Source organism: Rhinolophus sinicus, linkage group LG07 (genome assembly GCF_036562045.2).
Source record: "Rhinolophus sinicus isolate RSC01 linkage group LG07, ASM3656204v1, whole genome shotgun sequence".
NCBI classification, from domain to species: Eukaryota; Metazoa; Chordata; class Mammalia; order Chiroptera; family Rhinolophidae; genus Rhinolophus; species Rhinolophus sinicus.
Window position 1 is genome coordinate 100928999 of NC_133757.1, and position 25697 is coordinate 100954695.

Genomic DNA, 25697 nt, shown 5'->3' on the forward strand with positions numbered 1-25697 from the left:
AGCAGAGTGCTTTTGCTTCCACCTCTCCTTTAGAAGCAGTGGATCTATGCCTGTCCCTGGCTGTGGGAGATTTTCTGTCCCTCTCCCAGTGGCTTAAAACTTTTGCTTTGTAAAAGGGAAGTCTAGAGAAGAAGGTGGGGCTTTGTACCTGTGCTCCACCAAGGAGGACTCTCTTTTGTTTTCCTTACTTTCTCCTAATTTTTCTTGTGAGCTGGTGGAGATGACTGGAAAACAGACAGTTGGGAAGAGCTGACTCCTCTGAGTGTTGGGTTCCCAGTTATTCTAAAATATTATAGTAACCCACATTTAACCTTTTTAAGTTCATTAAAATGTTAGCAGTTTTCTTTGTACCTGCTCTATCACAGCCAAGTCTTTAACCTGTGCTCTGCCAAAGGTGAGATAATGTATGTATTCCATCTCTCCTGGTCACTTTTTAGAACTCTGATAAGCTTGAGAAAATTATGATTTTTCTAGATTATAAAGTTCTTTCTCACTGGTAGAGAGGGAGCAATATTGTCTTGTGGCTTTCTGTAGCCTAAGCACAATATTGTTGGAATGGAATATATATATATATATATATATATATATATATATATATATATATATATATATATATATATACACACACACACACACACACACACACACACACACAGAAGATAGGTATATATCCTCTGTGAGTTTTTCTTTATAATTCATATTATGTTCTTGCAATTGAGCCATATTGATTGAAGTAAGGCTAGTTCATTCATTTCCATAGCTCTGTGTGTGTATCCCATTTCATTTTTCCATCCTTTTCTATGTCTTCTAGCACTTTGCTCCATAACATATCCTCATTGTTTTCTATATTTTCAAATTCTTCTATTAGCTTCTTCTGCCCATATATATAAACTTGCTTAGTCTCATCTCAAATTAAGCATTACTTTACTCTCGTAATATTTAGTTCACCTTTGGCTATTGCCCCATCTGTTCATATGCTTATTTATTACTTACATTTCTTCTTTTTAAAATTTACCTACTTTTATTGAGGCATTTATAATTTTTTATTGCTTTGAAAGGACTATATTAAATGTTTTAATCTGTTGCCTGTCATATATCTTGCAAGCATATTACCCTGGGCTGTCATGTCTTTTCATTTTATATGTATTTTCCCATAAATCAGAGTTAATTTTTTTTTTTTTTTTGGCCAACACATGTATCAGACTTTCTAGTTTATACTTTGCTAAATAGAAGTCCATGTGCCATGTAAAGATATTGTAATTAGTTTTAAAAGAAATGAGTGCTTATAAAGCAAAATGTATTATAACTAGCATTAAAATTGGGTAACAGTCCTTGTCAGGAATGCATATGGAATGAGTTGTTTCGGATAGATAAAATATTTTTTATTTTTTTATTATATATTTATTTATTTTTATTTTTTAAATTTATTGGGGTGACAATTGTTAGTAAAATTACATAGATTTCAGGTGTACAATTCTGTATTACATCATCTATAAATCCCATTGTGTGTGATAAAATTTAAAGATGGTAATTTTAGTAATGAAATTTAAAAAGGTCATGTCTTTAGTAATACTCGTAAATCTCAATCATTTTTAGTTTTACCGAAAATGTATATATGGCTGTCTTTTTATAAGCAAGGGAAAAGTTTATTATTATACATGCATAGTACCTCCCACACTTGTTTCAGGTCTCAATGCATGAATTTTTACTTGCTAATTTATTTATGTAAATATTAATCAATTCTGCCTTATTACTAAGTTTGGATTACTGAGCACATAATAAGTGTTAATGTATTCATGTGAACCAAAATTTAATTACAACAAAGTATATTAAACTTAATTTGCCCTGTCCTTAATGACTTTAGCTTGTCACCAGTAACCATACTGTACTGTCACAACAAAATGCCCTCTGGACTAAGTAGTGATTTGGGGATGTTTGTCTTCCCCTAAATTGTTCCAAAACTAGTATATTTTGAATTACTATATCTGCTTTTTATATCATTTCTTACTCCTGCTTTATTCAGGTTGATAGTTGTCACTTCTTACTAAAAGAAATGTTCCTTTCTAAGCACTGTGAGCTTAGAAATTAAACAAAAAAACTTTTGAGAATTTCTTACAAAATGAGAAATAGGGAGTTTTCATATAATACTGCATATGCTGTTCACTGATTGCACTTTTTAATAGTTATTTTGGTTATTTATTTCTTCATTTTTACCTGTATTTTAAATAGACTGATTTACTGGGTAATTGAGTTCTGAATAGGTAGAGTGATAATTATCACCACATGCAAAACTACTGTGTAAAAAATTCCATGGAACATATTCTATTGTGATTAGACTTCAAAAATAAATTCTAAATATATTCTCATTATGTAAAATTTAGGAACTTCAGTTTTTTTGTACCAAATTAATAGATGACTAGATCGACAGGGGGAAGGGGAGGAGATATTATACAGATACCACGACAACCCTTCTGTCTTCCTTTTTCTTGCTTACAAGTATATATATATATATGTAGAGAGAGAGAGAGAGAGATGTTTTATTGAAGTTTAGAAGAGTTAGTTTAGATAATGGGGATGTTTAATAACAAAATCATGCTAAAGTAATTTGAGGAAATGTGATATGATATTAACAATTTATCATTAAAAAAACAATTTAATATCCAAATGAACTAGGCATAACTAGAAAAGATAGTTAACTTCTTTAAGAAAAGTATAGCAACTTACAGCCAATGCAGTCTTGGCATGTGCTGACAGAGGGGTTTATCAGGCAAACGGGTGAGGACGTTATTCATCAGTGCTCTGAAAAAGAAAAGAAACTTTAAAGGTTATGTTTTTCTAGTTCTTTTTTTAAGTCAAACATGGCATTATCATTATTCTTTTGAAACCTTGAAAATCTATTAAGTTAGTTGTCTTCTCTAATGTTTTTTCTGTAAGTGTTGTTATATGTAAGTGCTTGTTAGTGACAAAATTCGACAAATGATAGTTGTCACGTGGAGGAAGCAGTAATGTTAGTAACTGGAAAACAGTCTGTGCCCTTCAATAGGGCATAGTGGGGAAAAAAGGTGATTTTTAAAATGAATGTTATTTTTCTTTACCAAAATTGATATAGGGTAGGAATGGTGTGCTTAAGATTATTTCAATAAGATATAACAGTGAGGTCGTATTCAATTTTGATGGGCTGACATTGTAGAAGACAGAAGATCTTATAAAAATTGTTAGAACTACAAAATAGCCTCATAAAATATAATTAAGAGATGGTTTTTAGTTGAAAAGCCTTTTTAGAGTTTTAACAATATCAAATTTAATGCTGTTAAAGCCGTAATTTTTATTCATGTCTTTTTTTTCAATTAAAACATTTGCTTTCATTTTAGTACTTACAAGAGAATAAGAGAATTTAGTCCATAAAACGTTAATGGGGAAATTCGACTGAGATGATTATCTTCAATTATCCTGTCAGCAGAAAAAAAAAATTGATTCACTTATATATATTTTAGAACATAAAAGCTAATAGTATAAAATGCCACATAAATTAAACATACAGCCATTCTAATTTGTGGAGATCTTCAAAAACACCCGGTTTCAAGAATGTTATTCTGTTATCACTGAGATACCTGAAAAAAGAGAAATGATGACAATGAATTTGTACCTTCCTGATATTTTACCATAAGGAAAGGAAAAACAATAATCACCCTTGTTAAATTTTCTTATCTACGCTTCTCATAATGCCATTCCCCAGCCTCTGGATCTCCAAAAGTTCTTCATCATTTATATTTTTATGTCTAGTTTTTAATTTTCTCATAATCAATCAATCAATCAATCATTTATTCATTCATCTATTTATTTGTTCATCAAATTGATTTTAGTTCCCACTCTATGGCTATGTATATTGACATTAGGTACATCATTGTTTTCTTTGAGGGGCTTTGAGTCTAGAGGGAACACAGCATGTGAACAGGTTATTACAGCATCATAGGGAAAAGAGACAAGTATAACGTATGGTTGCTCAGACACTGCAGAGGAGAAAGTACCTGGCTTTGCTTGGCTGGGGACTGCAGAGCATGGAGGAGTGAGGAAATAGGAAGTGTTTACTAAAGGAGGCACAACTGAGGAGCATCTTGGATGCAGACATATCATTCACAAAGCAAAGAATGGGTAGGAGTTATTCTAGGCAGGGGAATTGCTTATGCGAAAGCAAAAGGTATAAAGAGAGAGTGATGGGATCACCAGGTAATTCAGTGTGGCCCCACCATGAAGGGGCTGTGAGGGGAGACAAGAGAGAAACCTGGGAGGCAGGCAAGTGCCTGTGCTGGAAAAAAGGACACTGCATGCCTTGATAAAGAGTTCAACCCCGCCTTACCTACCCAACTTTATTTCTCACTCTTCTGCACAGTGAACCAACTTTCTCTTCTACTATATTGATCATCTCCTCTTGTCATATTTATTTCTATCTCAATATCTTTAGTGCAGCAATTCACTGCTCTGAATCTGCTGCAGACAGTTTGATTCCTAGCTTTGTTAATTATTTGTAGTGTGACCATAAGCAAGCAATTAACTTCCGAAAGCCTGGGTTTCCCCAACTCTAAAATGGAGATAATTGTACCTGCTTCTTTCGGTTGTAGTAACAGTTGAGGCAATGCATGTCATAAGCACTCGGACATCATAAGCACTCAGTACATATTATTTATTATAACAATGTTTCTGTTCACGCTTCTCACTCCAATTTCTTTCCTCTTCGTTTTCCTCTCTATGATTCCTATACAAGTATTAGTTCAAATTTCACTTCCACAGACATGTGGACCACACTTACTTCTCTCTTTTCTCCACTCTGACAGATCTGAGAGTAAATTGACATCCTGTAAAATTTCTCCTGCCAGAAATCTCCCCCTCCCGCTCTCAAGGGTAACTTTTGCTTAGGGGTAGGAAGAGATGACACCCTGTAATAGAACCACTCCCTTCCCTCCCTTGCAAACCTGGAGCCCCAGATGGCACAGGAAGAGGTGAAGAATAGCTTCACCACTTCCCTTGAATACCTCAGGGAGCTCCCTTAAAAGCCAACAGAAATCCCCCAGGAAAAGACAGTTGATCAACCCCTGCACCCTATGGCCATCTGTTTATGCCCAGCCCTCTTCGGAGCCATTCTTCACTGCTCTGGACCCCAAATGGTGACTCCTCTCAGTGAATCATAATAGCAGTTTTGGTCTGAACAACACAGGTTCAGGACTTAACTAAGTAACCTCGTTTATCAGTCTCTCTTGTTGGGTGTGTGTTGGTATTTTCCTCGCTCTAGACGACAAGCTTCTAGAGAGCAAGGGGTATGCCTTCCCCACTGGTAGCACAGTGCTCTGCCCGAAACACTGAAGTGTGAGCTGCTGGAGGACAGCACGTTTGACTTATTTTTCTGTGCCTCCCCCCAATCCATGGTGTTTAGCTGAAGACTTTGCACACTGTAAGGGCTAATGAATATTTATTGATGAATGAGAAGCAAGTATCTAACAATTACCTATGAAAAACTGGAAGTCTGTTACATCTTTAGCACTCAAACAATATTCCAGTTCTATGAAAAAATAAAACAAAACATGGAAAGAGATGGAGGATCCTTAAATTGACTCTCCAGGTCTGTACTACCTTTCACATCCACAGAACATTAAACCAAGCAGATGCTGCGTAGGAAGTTTTGAACAGTCGTGGAGGGGCGGGTTGCATTGGAGAGAAAGCTAGTCCGGAGTCTGATGAGAATGAGTCCGATTTTGACTTTGGCTAGTTTGCTAAGATACAAAAGAGAAGGGACGGGATAGAAAGGAAGAGAACATGGCTAATTTGTGTGTCTCTAGGGGCCTTCTTCCATTTTGCTAGTAAAATGATCAGGTGAACTTCTTGACTCAATCCCAGACTCTGATACTACAGGCTAGGAATCTGACGAGAATGAGTTTCTTGGGTTAGGATAGAAAGCAAGAGGGCAGAAATGGAAATACAAGGAGTTGTTTATTTATGTGAATTTTTGGTTATCTTTTCATTCAATCACTTCGAGGATGTTAGGTTCAGCTGCTTGGTAAAAACTCAATGAAATGGAAATTTGAGAAAGCCTATTGAAAAAGCTTTGCTTTTAACCATGGGATACCAGTTCACGTCCATTAGAATGACTGTTATAAAAACAACAACAACAAAACCCCAGAAAATAACAAGTTGATGAAGGTGTGGAGGAATTGAAACCTTTGTGTGTCAAGTGGTTCACATGACATTCCCACCAGTGATGCCCAAGGGTTTTGTTATGGAAAACAGTATGGGAGTTCCTCAAAAAGTCAAACATAGAACGACCTTATGACCCAGCAGTTTCACTTGGGATCTTTGGGTAAAGATCCCAAAACGTTGAAAGCAAGGACTCAAACAGATATGTGTGTACCCATGTTCACAGCAGCATTATTCACAATAGCCAAAAGGTAGAAACAACCCTAATATCTATTGATGAATGAATGGATAAACAAAATGTGGTATATACATACAATGAAATATTGTTTAGCTTTGTAAAGAGAGGAGATTCTGACACATGCCAGAAGACATTGTGCTATGTGAAATAAGCCTGACAGAAAAGAACAAATATTATGCAATTCCACCTACATGAGATACCTAGAGTAGTCAAATTCATAGAGACAGAAAGTGGAATAGTGGTTGTCAGAGGTTGGGGGCAAGGTGAGTTATTGTTTAATGGGTACTGAGTTTTAGTTGAGGAAGAGATGGAAAAGTTCTAGAAATAGATGGTGGTGATGGTTGCAAAAAAATGAGAATGTATTTAATGCCATTGAACTGTACACTTAAAATGATTAAAATGGTAAATTTTATATTATGTGTATTTAGCACAATTTTTAAAAAAGCTTTTACTCTTTTAACCATACAGTGCTTTATATATTTATATATTCACAAAAGCAGGATTAGTAGAAAAAGAATAACTGGGAAAGACTTTGGTTTTTCTCCTTCATACATGTTAATCACCACTAGGTTTTCTTATTTTGATTAAGTTCATTCAATCATCATTCCTGTAGCCATGGCTCATGCATACTGAGTTCTTACTCTGTGCCAGGCACAGTGGGCCTACTTCTTCCCATGGATTATCTCATTTGTTTCTTACAACAACACTGAGGTGGGTCCTGTGATGATTTGTATTTTACAGTAGAGGAAATCCATGCTTAGAAAGGAAAATAAATCACTCGAGTTTATACAGCTAAGTGAGTGATGACGTCGGGGCTTGGCAGCTTGTGTGACTCAGCATCCCATGCTCGCTTCTGCAGTGTGACCTATGAGCCCCCTCAGCATCTCCAAAGCATTGCTGTCGGCAGGAGGAGCTGGTATGGAGGGGGATGGGTCGGGCTGCCAGACACTGTGGATGGACAAAGTAATTGGCACTAGTACTTACAGTTTAGTAAGATTGTACAGTCCTCGGAAAGCATAGATGGATATGGATCTAATCTTATTGTTTTGCAGGCACCTGTGAAAATGATTATTAAAAGGAAAACATAATAAAACGGACTTTCAGTTTTACATGATGAAAAGAGTTCTGTGGCTGGATGGTGGTGATGACAATACAACAATGGATGTACTTAATGCCTCTCTGAATGTACACTTAAAAATGGTTAAGATGGAATATTTATGTCACATGTATTTTACAACAATTAACTTTTTTTATTAACAAAAGGTAAACATAATGAAATAATTTAATGAAAATCGATATCATGTAACTTTATACAACTATTATATATAACTTTTCATATAACTTTTATGGAACTTTAGGTAACTTTTATAAAGATGAACAGGTAACAGCTAAAATTTAATAGTTGACTTTTCTATGAATGAAACTTTAATGCACAGTAAGGCACTCACTAGTAAAACAGGCCCAGCAGTCAGACTTTTTAGCATTTCCTGCTACAATTCCTCTAACTTGTTGGTGGTCAGCACAGTGCTGGCAGAAGTACAAGTATGTGACATCTTTAAGTCCCCCAAACATATTCCATGTTAATAAAAAATCTGCCGAGCAAATCGACTTTAATTTTATTAATTTGACACCCTAAGTCTTGCCCCCAAAGTGTTTGAGGAAATTTATAAGGATTATACATGACAAAGAGTAAAATAACAAGAACCAGGACTAGAAGAGTAAAAATTCAATAACCATGTTGAGAGAAGAATGCAGGTTTGCATAGGTAAGTCAAGTCATACTAGAAGTTTGGCCCTGAGTCAGCTGAAGGTCAAAGAGAACAGATACCAGAGCACAAGTAACTGCATCATATTTCCCCAGGGAAGCATTGCACTTCTATGTGTACTGGCACCAGGGGGAGGGAAGGGCCACCAAGGGCTCCAAGCCTTGCTCTCAGTGCTGGTCACCATTGGCCTTTAGGGTGTTCTGAGTTTATATATAATTTGTTTAATACATTTGAGGAATGATAACGGAGAAGCCAATAAGAACGAACTCTCCATTAATTAGAAATTTTGACTAAAAGAGATTCCCTATTTCTCCAAAATGAAAAACCTAACTTTGATTATAAAAAGTTATTAAATTATTCTGTATTTAGCAATTTCACAGAACATGCCTTGGTCCAATCACACAGTAGGTCATGTATCTTTCTCACTAATGCATAGAAAGACTTGAATATGTATTGATTTGTTTTTTAACTGCTGTAATGAGCAAGCAATAGACTGTATTTCCTGGAGGCTTAGCCAAGCTACACACCTAATAACCAATTAGAATTTTTTTTAATTAGGCTATTTTGATCTTTTATTACTTAGACCAAATTGGCTGTTCATGAATTACTTTAATGTTCATTGTTTAAAAAAGCTAAACTACTATGTTCTATAAACCTGAATTTTGATATTTAGATTTGAAGTCCTAACCCCTTTTAAACATGTGAACATAAGGTGGTGCTACAGATCAGAAAAATTCTTCATATTCCAGAAATCTTATGATAGCATAGGAAGTATCATCTTGAAGTTTTTGTGTTGGGCCTAATTTTGAAAAGTTCTTTTCTGTTGATTGATAGATATCTAGAATAAAGTTCTAAAAAGTCATTTTTATTTTCAAATATGAAATATAGTTTTTGCAGATTATCTGGGTTTTGAGAACATTTCACTGAAGTGGATTAATTTTCTTCTTCTGATTCGGCTTTACTTCTGTTATTTTAAAGAAAAGTGTACAGATATCTATATCTATATCTATATCTATATCTATATCTATATCTATATCTATATCTATATCTATATCTATATCTATATCTATATCTAATCTATATCTATGAGCCAGGTTTCTCAAGCGCAAAACTCAAATTAAAACCAATACTACTATGAGAATGAAACTAGGAATTCTGAGATGATTTCTAGATAGTGTGACTCAGGTACAAAATATTTAAACCTAACAGTTCAAGCATATGACAATAACCTAAATGTTACGCAAACATCACTTGGGCCATTATGGATTTTGAGAGTACATACATCACGCTAAACTGAAGAGAAGCTAGCATGTCAGATACGACTTAAGGCCAAAATAAAACTCAACCTGCAAGGCAGATGCAAAAATGGCATCGAATCTCCAAAAGAACATGCTTGGGGGTTTTAAACCACAAAAACTTGCTATCTTAAGTGGAGACTGAGTTTGTAAATGTATGGAAGAAAACTCATCATTATCTAATCTTGACGGCAGATCTGGTAAAAGGCCTTCGCGTCTTTCTCTAAAGCGGTTGTTAAGGTGATCCACTGTAGAACAGTGCAGAGTAAAACCTCGGGAGGCTCCTCCTTTTGGCAGAGTACGGCAGGAGTCCCAGCACACATTCTCTAGTTTCTTTGGCTATCTAAGATTTTTCTAGAATGGCTTCTAGAACTACTCAAAAAAAAAAAAAAATTTACCTAGTAGTCTTCAGCTAACAGCTAAATATTTCCCAAGAGAGGGATCAGATTTAGGCAGTGGTATAGTGTTGGTTTTCGAAGAAATGGGAAGAAACAGCTGAGCAAAAAAAATGTTAGTTAATTTTAATACCAGGAGTTAAATTTTTTCTTACAGTTTCTGTAGATCATGGTACTTCTCAAAGCCATTAGGAGGAAGTTTTCTTAGTAAGTTCCACTGAAGTGACCTGAAATAAAGGCAAATTTTGGTTCTTAAAGGTTTTTTTTTCTTTCTTTCTTTTTTTTTTTTTTAAGAAACTGTAACAAATGGGTCATTATAAACTTTATTTAGTTTAGTAGCAGCTTTCAGGGAATATTTTGTTTCACGGTGTCATGGTCATAGTCATAGTATCAGTTGAAATAGGTCTGTTGATTTGGTATTATTAAAGATACTTTCTTTTCTTAAACTAGGTTACAACACTGTAATTCTGACAAGAAAATTTAAAAATAGTAAAACTGGGAAAAACTTTTTAGTTATGTTCTCCTTTTCTTTTTTTATTTCCCAACATTAGAAAGCATCTTAGTTTTGAATGACAATAAAAATAGTGTTTTCTGTTTAAAACACATTCAAGAATTTAAATAGCTTTATATTCCTCAATATTTCATTGCTAACATTCCACTACCTTTGCTTCCTTTTGAAATTATTTATGAAGGAAACTGTCAATTGGTACATACAATTGAACTATCTTTATTCAATAAGTGATCCCATTTCAATTTTTAATAAACGACATAAAAAGATTTTCCTTTGTGTCACAATTTGAAAAGCAGCTTAACACTGACCAGGTCCACCTCATTGTGGTTGTATTGAAACGAACTTAATTTTAAAATTTTTTTTAAATAAAAGCAATGTAATATAGTAGGAACAAAATAAAACAAGCAGAAAACCCCCAAACTGTTGCAGCTGGGGTGCCTTTCACGAATTAGACATACGCATATTCTTTCCATGTCAGTTTCTTTTTTGTTAATTGTGAAAGAATGGATTTGGACTAGATTGCCTCTCATATGATGCTAATATTATTACTATCATATAAGATGATGTAACAGATGCTTATTGATAAATGAGCAATAGACTGCATTATCTGAAGGTTGACAACCGTGGGATAAACATTTGGAAATACTTGATTGATATAAAGAACTCAGGTTAAGACAGTGTAATACAATAGGCACTAACAATGTTAGATGTGAAGTTGGTTTGTACCAGTGTTGCTTAAACTTAGTAATGAATCCTTCTTAAAGAAAAACATTTCTCAGACTACCCAGAACACATTTTTGGAATCTAGTTTGAGAAACAATATTCGAGAGTCTAGAAGACCATACATTCTCAACAAGGGTGTTATAGATCAAAGGTGGTGAAAATTGGTTCTTAGGGAGTGAAAATTTTCTTTTCCAATGAATAAAGAACCGGTATATAGAAATATAATATATCTGTAGTATTAAAATTTCACAGGAAGGGACAAATAGGAAAAAATGCCTAAAAAGGCTTTGGGGGGCAGTGGGGCAATAATTGAAAGAAAAAAGTTCAGAAACACTGTTCTAGACTATACATATCCATCACTTAATGATTTTTTTTTTTTTTTTTTTTTTTTAATGAATGAATACCAAAAGTTGATTAACTCCATAGTAACTCTCTCTTGAAATCACTCTTAGCTGTCGGGTTGTCACCAAATGTTCCTTCCTTTCTTATATTAGCTAACTGAGAATCCTTTTTCTACTAATAATTCTCACTTGGCTTAGATCCTCAGTTCTGCTTTACATTGTGTTTAAATATTTGTGTTGTATAAAGATAAATTGTTAAATATCTGAGTTTGATTTAAGGATATTGATGAAAGTTTAGTGTGTTCATTCTCAAAAACGGGCTCATTCATTTTCTCAATGAACATGTATGGATGCATCCTTTTGCATTTTGGGAAGAAAAGATAATATCCCTGCTCTTAACAAGCTAATATTCTATTTGGATGACAACATATTTTATCTATAAACAGATTTTTTTCTTTGGATAATAACTTTAGTCTTATAGCCCAGGCTAAAAAACAATCAACTTGTTTTATTTTTTTATTGTATTTACTTGTAAATTCAATTTAAAAACATTGTTTAGAGCTTGTTATATGCTGTTAGGGACATTGGAGGATATATAGAAAAACCATGTTTTAAGTTCCCATGGAATTTATGGCATTTCCTTTTTTCCTATAGAGAAGATTAGGACCCCAATCTCTATAGTACAAGGAAGAATGTTTCATATAATTAAAAGAGACATAAATGAGTTCCTATGAGAGAACCCCAGAGGACGAGGTTAATTGCACCTGAGTGGGAGGGTTACTCTACAGGGAAAGAAGGATCATTTAAGGTCTCCTAAACAACATTTCTTATTAATGGGTTTTTATTAATGGTACCTAGGATTCATAGGTTTCTTTTTCCTAAATGATGCCAAATATTTTCACAAATAGCATTATCCATAGTTTCATAATACCCCATTGAAATGGAAAGAGGTAGGTATTATTATTCTCACTTAACAGAACAAACCAAAATATTTTTTATTATAATACCATAGGTCCTTGTATTTTAAAATTTAATATCCCAAGTTTGACTCTTCACAAAGTGAGGTGTGTGAGCAACTGCTAGTTTTATTATTATTATCAAAGCTAGCTCTAATTTTTATAAAGCTCTTAGTAGATCATATAGTTTTAATTATTAAATTCTAGGACCTTAAAGTCAGCTCTCACACAAAGTTAATGTTTAGCAAGCTGGAACAATGCATAAATAACCATATTTATCTGTTTGTCTCTTTTGTTTATCAGCATTTATGTGACACATATTAAAAAAAAAAACCCGACTTCAATAAATATTACTTGCATTATTGGCTTCTTTGATACTTTACTTATTTTTGACTTAGTCCATTTCTGATATTTCCCTGATAGTTCCAACTCAAAATAAGGAATGAGCTCAGTAATACAATTTGGTATTTCTTCTTCTAATGTTTGCCGTAAAGCCTAGAGTTCCTTTTCTCTCTGGAACTGACCATAGACTGGGAGAAGGTGTGATGTTGAGTCAGTGTTCTGCAGAGAAAAGTAAGAATGGGCAACATGAATCAAGCTGCTCAACGCAAAGTGCAAGAAAATGCTATTTTTCAACACAAGATAAAATAATGTGTCATAGACATAAACTGAGCTTCATTCTCACATCCCCAAAAGTCTGTTGGAAATTTCCACTGAGTGACCTCTTAACCTCAAATTGAAAAAAGCATCTAAAATTGGAGTCCTAATCTTCCCCACTTACTGTCACCAGTCTCCCCACTCCTGGATCACTCTATTACTAAGAAGAGAAACCTTGCAGTCCTCTGGGACCCCTTCTTCTCCCTCACCTTTCTGAGTCAATCATAACTGAGGATATGATCCCAGTTATTTTCCTTATACCAAGCATTCAAAAGAGGTGGCTCACATATCTGCACACATCTCTTTATGAATGTATGTATGAATGAATGTATATATGTACATATGTATGTACATAGGTATGTATGTATTGAGCCAGAAGAACTTAAAAAAACAACTCTGAATCAGAGTGCCTTTAGGTGAGACATGTACTTTCTCGTTAGGCATTGCCTTCTCCTCCTCCATCCCTTTAGCTCTCTCCTTCCGTTCCTCTTTTACAAAGGTTGGCTGAATTGTTTAAGAACGAAATTAAGTGTTATTTGTGGAAAACTGAAAAATGATATTGGTGGCATCAGGTATTTTTTTGGTTTGGGTTTTCTAGTAATTTTATCCAAGCAATGAGGGTAATTTTTTTTCTTTGAAAATAGAATGAAATCACAAATTTTTATATCCAGGAGTTCTAGTAAGAATTTAAATCATGGAAACTGTCCACAGGACCTCAGATTTGGGGGAGGGAATATTCTTTTTCTCTAGTAAGACTCATTACTACACAAAAGAGCTATGGTGAGTTGAGGCTAGAATACCATGCTTAGTTTAGGTGCGAATATTACCTCCTTTGGAAAAGTCTCCGTGGCTTAACGTGTCTAATGTTATCAGTTCATTATCAATTTGGATAAACTCCCCAGATTCTGTTAATTTTATCCCCATAGCTATTCCCCATCCCTTATATATGCCAAGCATATGAGTTACTGTATTATGTGGTTTGGGTTGAAAAAGGCAGGACTTGTCAACATTTATAAATTTAAGATTTACTCCTGGGGTGGCCGGATGGCTTAGTTGGTTAGAGCGTGAGCTCTGAACAACAGGGTTGCCGGTTCGATTCCCACATGGGCCAGTGAGCTGCGCCCTCCACAACTAGATTGAAGACAACGAGCTTCCGGAAGGGGCAGCCGTATGGCTCCGTAGGTTAGAGCGCAAGTTCTCAACAACAAGGTTGCCAGTTTAATTCCCACATGGGATGGTGGGCTGTGCCCCCTGCAACTAAGATTGAAAACAGTGATGGACTTGGAGTTGAGCTGCGCCCTCCACAACTAGACTGAAGGACAACGACTTGGAGCTGATGGACCTGGAGAAACACACTGTTCCCCATTTAAAAAAAAAAAAAAAGAATTACTTCTATTTTATCCACATATACTCAAAAGTCAGAGCCATCAAGCACTGAAACATCTGGATGAAAACAAAAAACCTCAGCAAAAATATAGGATTAAAATATCTATTCTCCACTGATTTCTTTTGAAAGTTTCAGCCAAATATGTGTTTGTGTTGCTGAAGTTTATTGAACTCAAATTAGTACTGGATCAACAAACTGCCTATTACGAGGATAATTTTTTTTTACATACATAAGTTTGAGTTACTTAGGAAAAATCCAACATCAACATCTCTGAGTCAAATGTGATTCAGAGAGTTAGATTTTAAGTGTGAAGTTCTGGGAATATTTTATCCAATTTATTTTACTTGTTTTCTCTTTTATTCATACATGAATGGATTGAAATTTATGTGCAAAGAGCTTTTCCAGTATGTGTCAAGTAAAAATTCTATGAAAAAAGAAAGCTCTATATAATAGCTTAATTGGCAGCCTTTTTTCTGTAGTAGCAAATACAACTGATGGCATATTTTGTTTAGATAAAATATGGTGATACTAACTGCTTCATAAGGTTGTTATGAAGGACTCAATAAGTTAATGTATGGAATAATTTAAATAGGGGCTAGCATTTCATAAATGCAAAATAAATATCGGTAATCATCATAATTGACCATGGAACAATGACATCATCTTTGAATAAAAATGCATTATTAATAATTACAAGGCCTTAATTATGATACAAGTTTACAGGTGCTATTCTAGCCATCAGGATGAAGCCATTCTTTTCTACTTACATTACAGTCACATTTGAAGAAACTGATGGAACAGCTCGTAATTTGGTCTCATCACAGCCAAGCTCTAAGCCTCGGCAAAGACATTGCATGGGCACAGAACCGACCACTGAATAAAGAGGAGGTAGTAAGAAATGAAGACAGTCGGGGACCAGGAAGAGGAGGGTAATGAAAAGAAAGAAATGAAAAGCTATGAAAATTATTTAGCACAAAAGTATGTCATGTCTTACCTAAGCAATTTGGGAAGTGCTTTCAATTAAGGTTCCAAAGTTTGCTTGTAACATTAAAATGGTGCTAGAACATTAAGATATGAAAATATACAGATTTACCAGCCCATGCATTTTCCTTTTTTTTTAAAATAGCAGATGGTTCTTCTCCATTTTTTGCAAATGAAAGAAATCATCTGCTTTTACTCACCTTAGGAGAGAAGCCAGGTCTGCGGGGGCATGAGCGTGTGTAGTGGGCTTTGATGTCCATATTAAAGCTGCTACTTAAGAATAAAATATTTATCGATCGCATAATCAAATCTTTAATGGAGGACTAAGTCATTTTGAAATATCATGAAAGAGGAGAACTAAACACTGAACTGTAGTGTTGGTAGATATTTTTTCTGGAAAATTCAGGAGTTTTTCAAAGGATTTTTATGTGATCTTACTTTGGCTTATGCAGGGATGTGACGATATAGAAAACTTCATTTACGGGAGTGAACATTTTTTACATATAGCTATTCTATTCTTATTCTTGAGTGTTGGAAAGAGGAAGATGAGGATGGATGCCTTTGGCCATCACGTGGGGCTGTAGTGACAGTCTTAAACATGGGCTCTAATATTTTTAAAGTCTATGAGAGATTTGCAGTAATGTGTTCATATAGCTAAACAGTAAAATGGGATTATTAGTCAGCATAGTAAATATAGTCTGATTCCTGCATCTATGAGCAATGGATGATTCCTGGGACAAAGTGGAGTGCTTCCCCTCTACATTTACTTTGAAGGCCTGAACTGTATAGCAGAGGTTACAAACAAATGTCTATAGGGGAACAGGCAAAGTAGTTGCAGACTGTGTCCAGATGTCCCAGTGGAACAACTTTTCCTACCTGTTGCCATACTAGGATAGGAAGACGTGTAGCTATGTCAACCAACTTCCTCAAAGATGCCAGAAATACAATGTTTTACATATAATTGCCTATTTTTAAAACGATAATAGCTAACTTAACATTTTCAGACATCATAGGACAAATCAAACTTTCTATGAGAATGTCCTGCTTGCAGACTTCCAGTTTTGACTTTTCTAGTAAGGCTCCCAGAGCGTAGAAATGTGTCTAAATGGCAACGTAGAGATTCCTGGGGTGGAGCTGGTGGATGACTGCTCATGAGCACAGTTGGCCACAGCCTCTGCTCAGATATGGGTGACAGGTGTTCTTCCTCTCCTCCCAAATAACTCTGCAGACACCTTTACAAGATCAGGAGATAACAAGATCGTAACTTAGGCTTTGTGTTTTTTTGTAAACAGAGTCTCTGCCAAGAACTTTTAAACAGTTTTATAGTGGTATGTAACCGGTTGGGCTATAAACCTCTGAAAACTGACTCTGTCTCTTTAGGTAAAAGCCATGTTGAACGTGAGTGTGTGTTTCTGTTGTGGGGACAGGATGGTGAGGGTTGGGAAGATGAAGGTCCAGAGAGTGAGAGTAAGAAGGGTAAAACTGGAGGGCAGGGAGATTGGCATTAATTCCAGTATGTTTTTTTCCTACTTATAGAGGCTGAGTTAAGATAATCCATACATGTTTAATTATAGGGTTACCTACAATAGGGAAAAATGGAAAACAAAACAAAAACACCTACATATCTAACAACAAAAGAATGATTAAGCAAATTATGTCACTTAATATGTATGTTATAGTATATTTCAAAGGGTTTATGATAACATAATAACATATATGCTTATAATAATATAAGCATAACATTATGCTTTTAGATTATGCTAAAATGGTAATTGAAAATATGAGAAGATGGTTTGTACAGGAAATTTCAGCTGTGTTAAAATAAAAAAGGATGAGTAATGCACCAGCTAGTTAATGCTGGTAGCCTCTGTGTGGTGAAATTATGGTTGAGAAAAGAATTCTTTCCAACTCTCTGTACTTTCCAAATCCTCGAATTTAAACTTTATTAATAATATTAGTTTATGGCAGATAGAATATTTTCTGTGATACTGTTCTTGAGAAGAGTCTTTATAAATGTGAATTTTTCACATTCTTTCATTTAGCCAAAAATGATTATAAGCCATTCTCAGCTTAATTTCTAATAAATGTTTATAATAATCTGATTTAGATAAAGTGGCACATTAGGAACCTTAATTCAAGTATCACTCCCAAATTTTACACTATACTTTCTATTCCATTTTCACACTGTTTTTAAGTTTCAAAAAGATATTTCATTATTACCACCCCTCCTCAAATTGTCGTTAAAAAATTCTAATTAAAAATTATATATTTGTTCTTTCCTAAGTACTGATAAAAACATTACCTCTATGTCTTTTGATACATCATTTATTGTGTAGCTGCATTCCTCTTGTGTAATTATACTTGTGACAAATTTCTCTCAGAGTTCAGGATCAGGCAAATATTTACTTTTCCTGCTGACTTGATCTGTTCCTCTCCCTCCCATTTGTTAGTTTTTACTTTACAAACCACACTATGAGAGTTACGGAGCCCATCATCTTCCCTCTTTAACCTAATGACTACAAAATTCAGAACTAAGCTTTGGCTGCAGCTACTGAACTTTTCTCAGTGGAGATTTCCTTGTTTTTCTTCTTTATTCTCTTTCTCATTAATTTTTTTTGGGTCTTTTATATTATATTAATGGTTTGAGTCGGTTAGTAGCCATATTTTTATTTTAAACTGCCTAAATTCCATTTGGGAATAAGGTAAGATATAAAAAGATTCCATTAAAATTGAAGAAATGAGAAGGATACACCATAAAACAAAAAGAAACGAAAAGCTATGCTTTGAGATAAGGTGGCTTAATCCATTAATTTCTGTTTCATTATATTAGCAGTTAAATTATACCTGTTAACTTTTTTCTTTCCCCAAAGCTTTTAGCTTTTCAATGATCAAGTAATTTGGTCTTCATATTCTGGGAGACAACGTGAGGCTGAGTAACCTGTGAGATTTACAGGAGGAGTGTGCACCCCCTTAAACTGGGGACCGTTAGTAGTTTTTCTTAATCTCATTTGAGTACTGAAGACAAAAAATATTAAAAATTAAAACAAAAGCTATCATTTACAATTTATGGTAGAACACAAAAGAAAAATTATTGTAAAGGAGATCTCCTCTCAACCCCTGCATTTTAAGTAAGGTTTTGAAAAGCTAGGATCAAAATACAACTCCAAGGCACAAATTGACAGTGGCACAATTTATTAGAATAAACTGAACTTATGTAAAATAAGTTATTTATGTAGCTCTTCCTGATCTAAAATATCATAGCCTTAATTCTTGAGGTTATACCCTCCCACACTCTCTCCTGTGCTTTTGGAGGTTTTTGGTATATCATTAGACATAGCAGGTTATAATCAATAAGGCTTTTTTTCTTTTTGTAGCTCTATAGTTTAGACCTCAGAAGATTTTTCACCTACAAACATTAAAATCCAAACAGTTTTTCTGCTCTTCTACTTCCATAGTTTCCATTATATCAGTTTATAGTGACTGTAAAAAGGGGACATAAAATAACAACCCTGACTGACTGCAATGTTTGTTCACAATGCCTGACATTATTACTTTTACACTAAGATCACTGAATCATTTTTAAATAAAATACTCAAATTAAGACTGTATGTCTGATAGAGTTTGCAATAAGAAAACTACAACTAACCTTTTTTTTAAAAAAACCAAAACAAAACAACAAGTATGTTGGATTCAACTTTTAAAGATATGATGCCTTACCATGGACTCATGGAAAAGGAGACTCAACAACTCTGATTACTTACGGCATTCTGAAGTTTCTGCATCAAAGGAATATGGGAAAGTCATTGTGTAGTTATAGGCCAAGTATTTGTCAAGTTGCAAAGACCATCCATTGTTGTCTCCTAAAATAAAAATCAGAGAGCAGAAAAGTTCAAGAAAACAGAAATATTCTTGTTTGTTGGGGGAAATGTTCCTCACTTTAAAATAAATGAGTGATTCTCAAACTCAGTGAGATACATTTTATCTGGGAGCTTGGTACAAGGTGAATTTCGGGTCCCAGTTCTACAGATCCTGATTTCATAAGTCTGAGTTGGGTCCCGTAGTCTCCATTTTTAACAGGCACTCTAGGTGATTCTTCGGCCAAGCAGTATTTGGACTACACTTTAAGAAACAGTACTTTAGATGTACTGAAACGCAGCCGTGTTCTTGGCATGTGTTAGGATGGAAAGACCATCATGACAGGTAAATTAAAAAAGAAAGAAAACAACTTGAGTTGTTGAGAGGCAAATGCACTTGGATGTTGAGTCACTGAAGGGACAGATCACGGGGAACATGGCCATCGTATCGTACAGCTGCAACAAGCCCTGAGTGGCTACTGTAGATTGACTCACTCAGCCTCCATTCTGCTCCCCCTTCACTGGTGTGTTCCTGTGTAGCAGAGACTGAAAAGCTTACAAAGACCTTTCACATCTCCTTTATAGCTAGGACTTGGGGTGCACTCACATGTATTTTGGTTATGGGAAGAGAGGCAGAGGTCATTTTCCTGCAGCAGTGTCTAACACAGAGACATTGTGTGAAGAGGCAGCGTGGCAGTGGCTGGGCATTTCACGTGTTACCCGCTTGGTGAGTATTAAGACGCAGTGGTGTTGGTGGAAGGGGCAGCAGGGTCAGCTGCTGTCTCAGATTCTGGATTGCAGTGATGGGGGTGTGCCCTTGGCTTTAATGGCACCAGTGGGGATCTTGCTGACTCCCACTCTTCGAGCCCTTCTGAAAATTTTGTAATTATCTAATTTCTGTTTGACATACATAGAGTGGGTTCTGTTTCTTACATTAAACCCTGATAGATACAGAGACCGAATGAATTATTGGATTAAAATATGGTTTAAATATGGTTGGGCATTTAGCTCATTTAGGGAGCGCAAGTGGAATCTCACGAATGAGAACAAAATAGTGCACTTTTTCTGAACCCATGAGTTTCAGTGTAGCTTAATTTTGGGGTCTCACTACAGGGAATGTTGGTGACACTTTTCAGCATTCTCTGGCCTCTCCCATATGGGTTCTGAGGTCAGGATCCTTATAATGTGTTCTGCTTTACTGGGCTCCAGAATCGTCTATGTGTTTCCTTGGCTGCCAGGTTTAGAATTTTATGGCATTAAATTGTCTTTCCTGGTTTAGCTGAGTTTGTTGACTTTTTGGCTGGTTTTCACTTTTAAAAACTTGGTTCATGTCTTTAGGTATGAAAAAGAAGAATTCTGTGAGAGATTTTAATCCCCCCATGTTAACAGAGAAATTCAATATTGGCACTTAGCATCTGGGAGAACTAATATTTAGCAAGTACCTAAAACATTGTACTGGGTAATTTATTTCAGCCTCACAATTGCTCTACGTGGTCATTATTGTCATCTGCATTTACACATGAAGAAACTGATTCTGAGGAGTTTAAGTGAGTTACTAAGAAACATAATTATTTAAAATAACTAAATAATTAAAACAACACTATTTAAATTTTTCTTTTCTAGGCCAATAAATTATTCAATCAGTTTATATTCTACCTGTAGAATTCCAACTTTTTGTGACATCAGCTTTAAATATTTAGCTATTACTATTTGTTACCTATTTTTCTGTTATCTGTTTCATTTCCATTATTGAGCCTCTTATATCCTATTTGTGTGACTTATACAAACATTTATTTAAATAACAAACAGAAGTCATTATTAGCTGGGATTTAAGTTCATCATTATTGTTATGCATGGAATCAATGAAAGCATTGCAAATCATCAAGATATTATGAAAAATTTTTTAAAAAATTAATTTTTACATTAATGTTATGAATATTTATCCATTGATAAATGTTATACATAAAATATGGAAGATAAATCATTTGGCTCTGGATATGTTGAGGCATTGATTCTCTTTATAAATGATTTTTTTGTGTAGTGTCTGAAGGACTTAACCTGTAGGCAGCCAGGGCCGGTTGCACTTTGTGGGAAGAGGAGGTACACACTCATGTTCGCGTGTATGTTCCTAACACATCCCCTTGGACCTCAGGAAAGAACAATGGAAATTAGCTGAGGTGACAGCATTCCAGAGCACAGGCCTATTTCTGTGTTTCTTTGCTACTGTGAAATTCATCTGATCATGGGGCTGCGTGACCGCCAGAAGGTGTTGATTTTCTCTTTAGTAAGCCCTACACTTTACTGAACTTTTACAAATGAACTATTTCAATTTGCTACATTTTTATCATTAATAGTGTAGGGCTCTTTCCTCATCTTTTGTTCCCCACCATCACTCTCTTGCCCTTGTTCATACCAGAGGTTCACTAGATATGGCCTTAGTTGCAACATTTTAGTCCAACAAATCCAAACTAGGTAGTTATTTATGTTGTTTCTCTTCTCTGTGCCTTTCTTAATCTTACTCTTCTTTTTTTTCTTCTTTTCTACCTCATTGCACCTCATCCCATCCCCACCAGTTGGAAAAAAAGAGGGAAAGGAAGAGAATTAAGAGGTGATGTCAGAAGGGAAGTGGGGAATTTTAGAAGGCAGAAAGAAACAGGACAAATCTGCTTCTACTTCCCCAAGTCACAGCATGTATTATGTGGGAGAGATCCCTTTTTAAACAGCAACATCTTCAAACAAACGAGCTTTTTAGTAATTAGTTATTACCTTCCATTCTGCCTTCCCAAAGCATTTTTTTCTTATATAATTTAGGGCTATATAACTTAGGAAATGTAGCCAAAATTGCAAAGTGGAAAGTAAGCATTTTTAAGAAAACAGCTTTTAGTATATGTGTTTCTATATTTTAAATCCTGTATCCTTTATATTTTAAGGATGTATTGGGGCAGTGAGTAGAATGGTTTTTCATACTTTATTAATGATCTCACTGAAATTTGATTCTTTGATTTTTTTTTGAGACATCATAGGGTAGTGTAAAAAGCACTGTACTAAGAGAGTATTGTTAGGAGATTTGCTTTCCTGTATGTTTTGGTAATGCTGTATGAACAACACTGAGATTTATATATCTATATCTGTATATATCTATATATATCTATATCTATCTATATCTATCTATCTATCTATCTATATATATATATATATATACCCATATACATATTATATATACACGTACACACATATATATTATACATAAATTATATATAATACATATATATTATATATTATACATATATTATACATTATATATTTATATATATATATTTATTAACCAAGATTTTTTTAGCTAAAAAAATGAATGTAATGAATGTAATGGTGCTGTGACACAGATCAAGAGAAATCTGGGTTTGCATGCTGCATGAACTCAACAGATATTTGCTAATTGAATGACTGAATGGATGAATGATGAGGTGATGTCCTCAAAGACACTTAGAGAAAACCCAGTCTCTCTTACGCTACAAGAAAAATTGGGAACCGGGGTACTTATCAAAAATACAAGTTTCTAGGCTCCTCTACTGGAGATTCTGATTTATTTGGTTGGTATTGGGCCTGAGGATCTATATTTTCCATTAATGCCTTAGGTGACTCTTAGAATGAGTGTTGGGATAACTGCATCATGAGATTCACCCCAGTCAGCCCAGTCACATTGCAGCAGACAGCTAGCTTCAGTAACAGAAAAACCCTGTCAGCCAGAAAGAGCATATTTCTTTTCTTTAGCGAGGTTGCTGATTGTCAATAATCAGGTATCCAAAACACTCAAATGAGATTAATGTAAGAAATTTATAATTTAAGGGCACTTTGCTTATATCTCTCTTGTTACAATTAATATATATATATATATATATATATATATATATATATATATATATATATATATATATATATAATCTCTTTATGAAAGTATAGTAGGAAATAACCTTCCTAATCTATGTATTTTTTATATACTTCAGTGACTACTAAGGTACTTTTTTAATGTAGTTAAAATGTTGTTCTTACTAGCTGTCATGAAGTGCATAAAGTATATAAAGTACTAAAATATTATTTCATTTGCACCAAATACTAGTTACAATTTAGTTTTGTGGATAAGTGGTTGAGACACACCACTGTGACTTCTGGACAATGCATCTCCCTCTCCTATGCTGACAGATTCCCCTGTCATTGGCTTGGAGGGGGCAGGGAGGCTGGGTTTCAAGGCAGGAGATCTGGATGGGAATGAGAAAGGTCTAAGTTTCCGGCATGCACTTATTTGTCATGGTGCTGTATTAGGCTTGTCTCCTAGTTTCCCAGGATTCTCCTTGAGAAGAGAGTTCTGGGGTAAAATATGTTTGGGAAATGCTGCATGCTATACCCCTACTTGGAATTAATAATACATGCTAGTGTGATGAAAGGAGAACTCAGGCATTCATGAAATATCTTTAATTTTGCTTAACCCTTTTTATCAGATACCATATAAAGCAAATGCTTTTGGAAAGTATTTGCTTTTGCATTTGCAGAAGAAAGAGTATATGCAGAGTAGTGATTTTTGAAGTGCAGATCCAGGAGCATCAGCATCAGCATCACTTGGGAACTTCAAAGTAAAGCAAATTCTTGGGCCCTAGAGACACTGAATCAGAAACTCTGTAGATGGGGCCCAGCAAACTGCATTTTAACAAGCCCTCCAGCTGATCGGATGCCTGCTAAAGTTTGAAAACCACGGCTCTAGACTAATTAATCACTTTCTAGGTGCTCTGAATTGGGTAATAAAATTGTTTGCATTGGGAAGTGAATCATTTCAAAACTTTAACAGGTGTGATATTCACCTGCAGTGTTTGGTAAAAATGCAAATTTCTGGGCTCTGCTTCTAGATTTGCAGAAGCCACCCCCAGGTTCCCTTGATGTCTGGATTTTGAATAATCAAAAGTTGAAGGGCTTGGGTCTCTGTCAGAGACAGGAACGATACTGGGTGTGCAATGATCTCTTTTATTTAAACGAAGGCCTAAAGCCTACAGCTTACAAAGTATCCGTGTTTATTGATGAATGAATGAATGAATATGTGGTTAACCTATAAAGCTGGGATTTATGCAAAGCAGTGCATTCCTGATTCTAAGATATTTACTCAGTTCTCAGCACCCATTCTTGGGACACAGTGGAGCATCTTTTTTTTCAGACGGTAATGATCCCTAGAGACCCTGGGCTATTAGAATAAACCTTGAGATGCAGCCTGACCTGGCAGAGGAATTTATCCAACTAGTTGGGTGGAATGTCCTTAAATAGGAATGACAATAGCAGTTTGCTGGATAGAATGAATTTGACTCTTTTTGGGCTGTTAGTATCTTTGGAGCCAACTCTTTGAAGAAATTAAGGGGTGTAACATTATCCTGGGTATATTTTAAAGAAAATTGGAACCATTAAAGAAACTGTATTTTGTGTCCTATTGAGTAGGAAGTGTCCTAAAATGGAAAGTCTTTGTGGAGTTAATCCAAACACATTTAAACATTGTTGGATAAACAGATAAACATATTGAGGTAAAAAACATGGTTTTTGTTTATAGAAAAGTCAAGGGTTCAGCTACTAGGTATTTCCAATGCTACTTTGGGAATAACAGAAAACCAATCTTTTTTAACATATAATGCATGGTTGTATATTAATAAACATATTTATGACCCATGTCACTTTTCCTCCTGTGTTTTTAATCTTAGAAAAGGCAAATGGCCAACTTTGATGGAATATTCTAAAACGAGAAGAGCTAAGTTCTATATCAAACTGCCTGGTATTGTCTCATTTTGACAGCAGTATAAAAAGCTGTATTTAGAAAATGAAGGAGTATTTAGTGTTTCAGAATTTTAAATGCAGGCCCAATTAAAAATTATGAGTCCTTAAACACACTTCAAACATTTTTATAACCCTATTAAAAACCATACATCACCATCACCACAATTACAAATAAATACTGTTTATCTAATTCTCATAGATTAGCAGTGCCAAGCCAGGGACAGGAAAATATTCTGGGGTATTAACAAAGTTTTTCTTCTTTTGAATTCCTTGCACTCTATGTATGCCCTTTTTCCTATAGTAGGCAGTCGAAGTTTTCTGCTTTCATTGCCTTGGGGAATGGATGACGCAGAAATTTGCAGATAACAAAGGAGTCAAATACTATGTGATTTTCAAAGGTCTAGGTTTAGGCATTGATAATAGATTTGGAAAAACAAAAAAGAAAACTGGGCTTTGCTGTTCCTAGGCTAGATAAGAGACATGGTCCAGAGAGGGGGAGGGGAAGGGTCTTCTTCCCCCCTCCTCCTCCCTGGGCTAAATCTTGCGGAAACCAGAAAGTCCTTACCTTCGTTACATCTGTAAGACCCTAGTTCCATATCAGGT

General features: G+C 35.0%; 1 protein-coding gene across 2 annotated transcripts in view; it reads right to left on the reverse strand.

Moving 5' to 3' along the window:
- The window catches only part of RXFP1 (relaxin family peptide receptor 1), an 88427-nt gene that overhangs the window by 23408 nt on the left and 39322 nt on the right, over nt 1-25697 (reverse strand). The window contains exons 3-9 of one of the 2 annotated variants that reach the window (XM_074338389.1): nt 19197-19295; nt 15222-15327; nt 10035-10106; nt 7409-7480; nt 3540-3611; nt 3379-3450; nt 2725-2799 (exon numbers count right to left, since the gene is read on the reverse strand). In XM_074338389.1, coding sequence (XP_074194490.1) covers nt 2725-2799; nt 3379-3450; nt 3540-3611; nt 7409-7480; nt 10035-10106; nt 15222-15327; nt 19197-19295 — 568 coding nt within the window. Of the gene's footprint in view, nt 1-2724; nt 2800-3378; nt 3451-3539; nt 3612-7408; nt 7481-10034; nt 10107-15221; nt 15328-19196; nt 19296-25697 lie in introns of those variants that run through there. The other variant, XM_074338390.1, reaches the window with a different exon arrangement.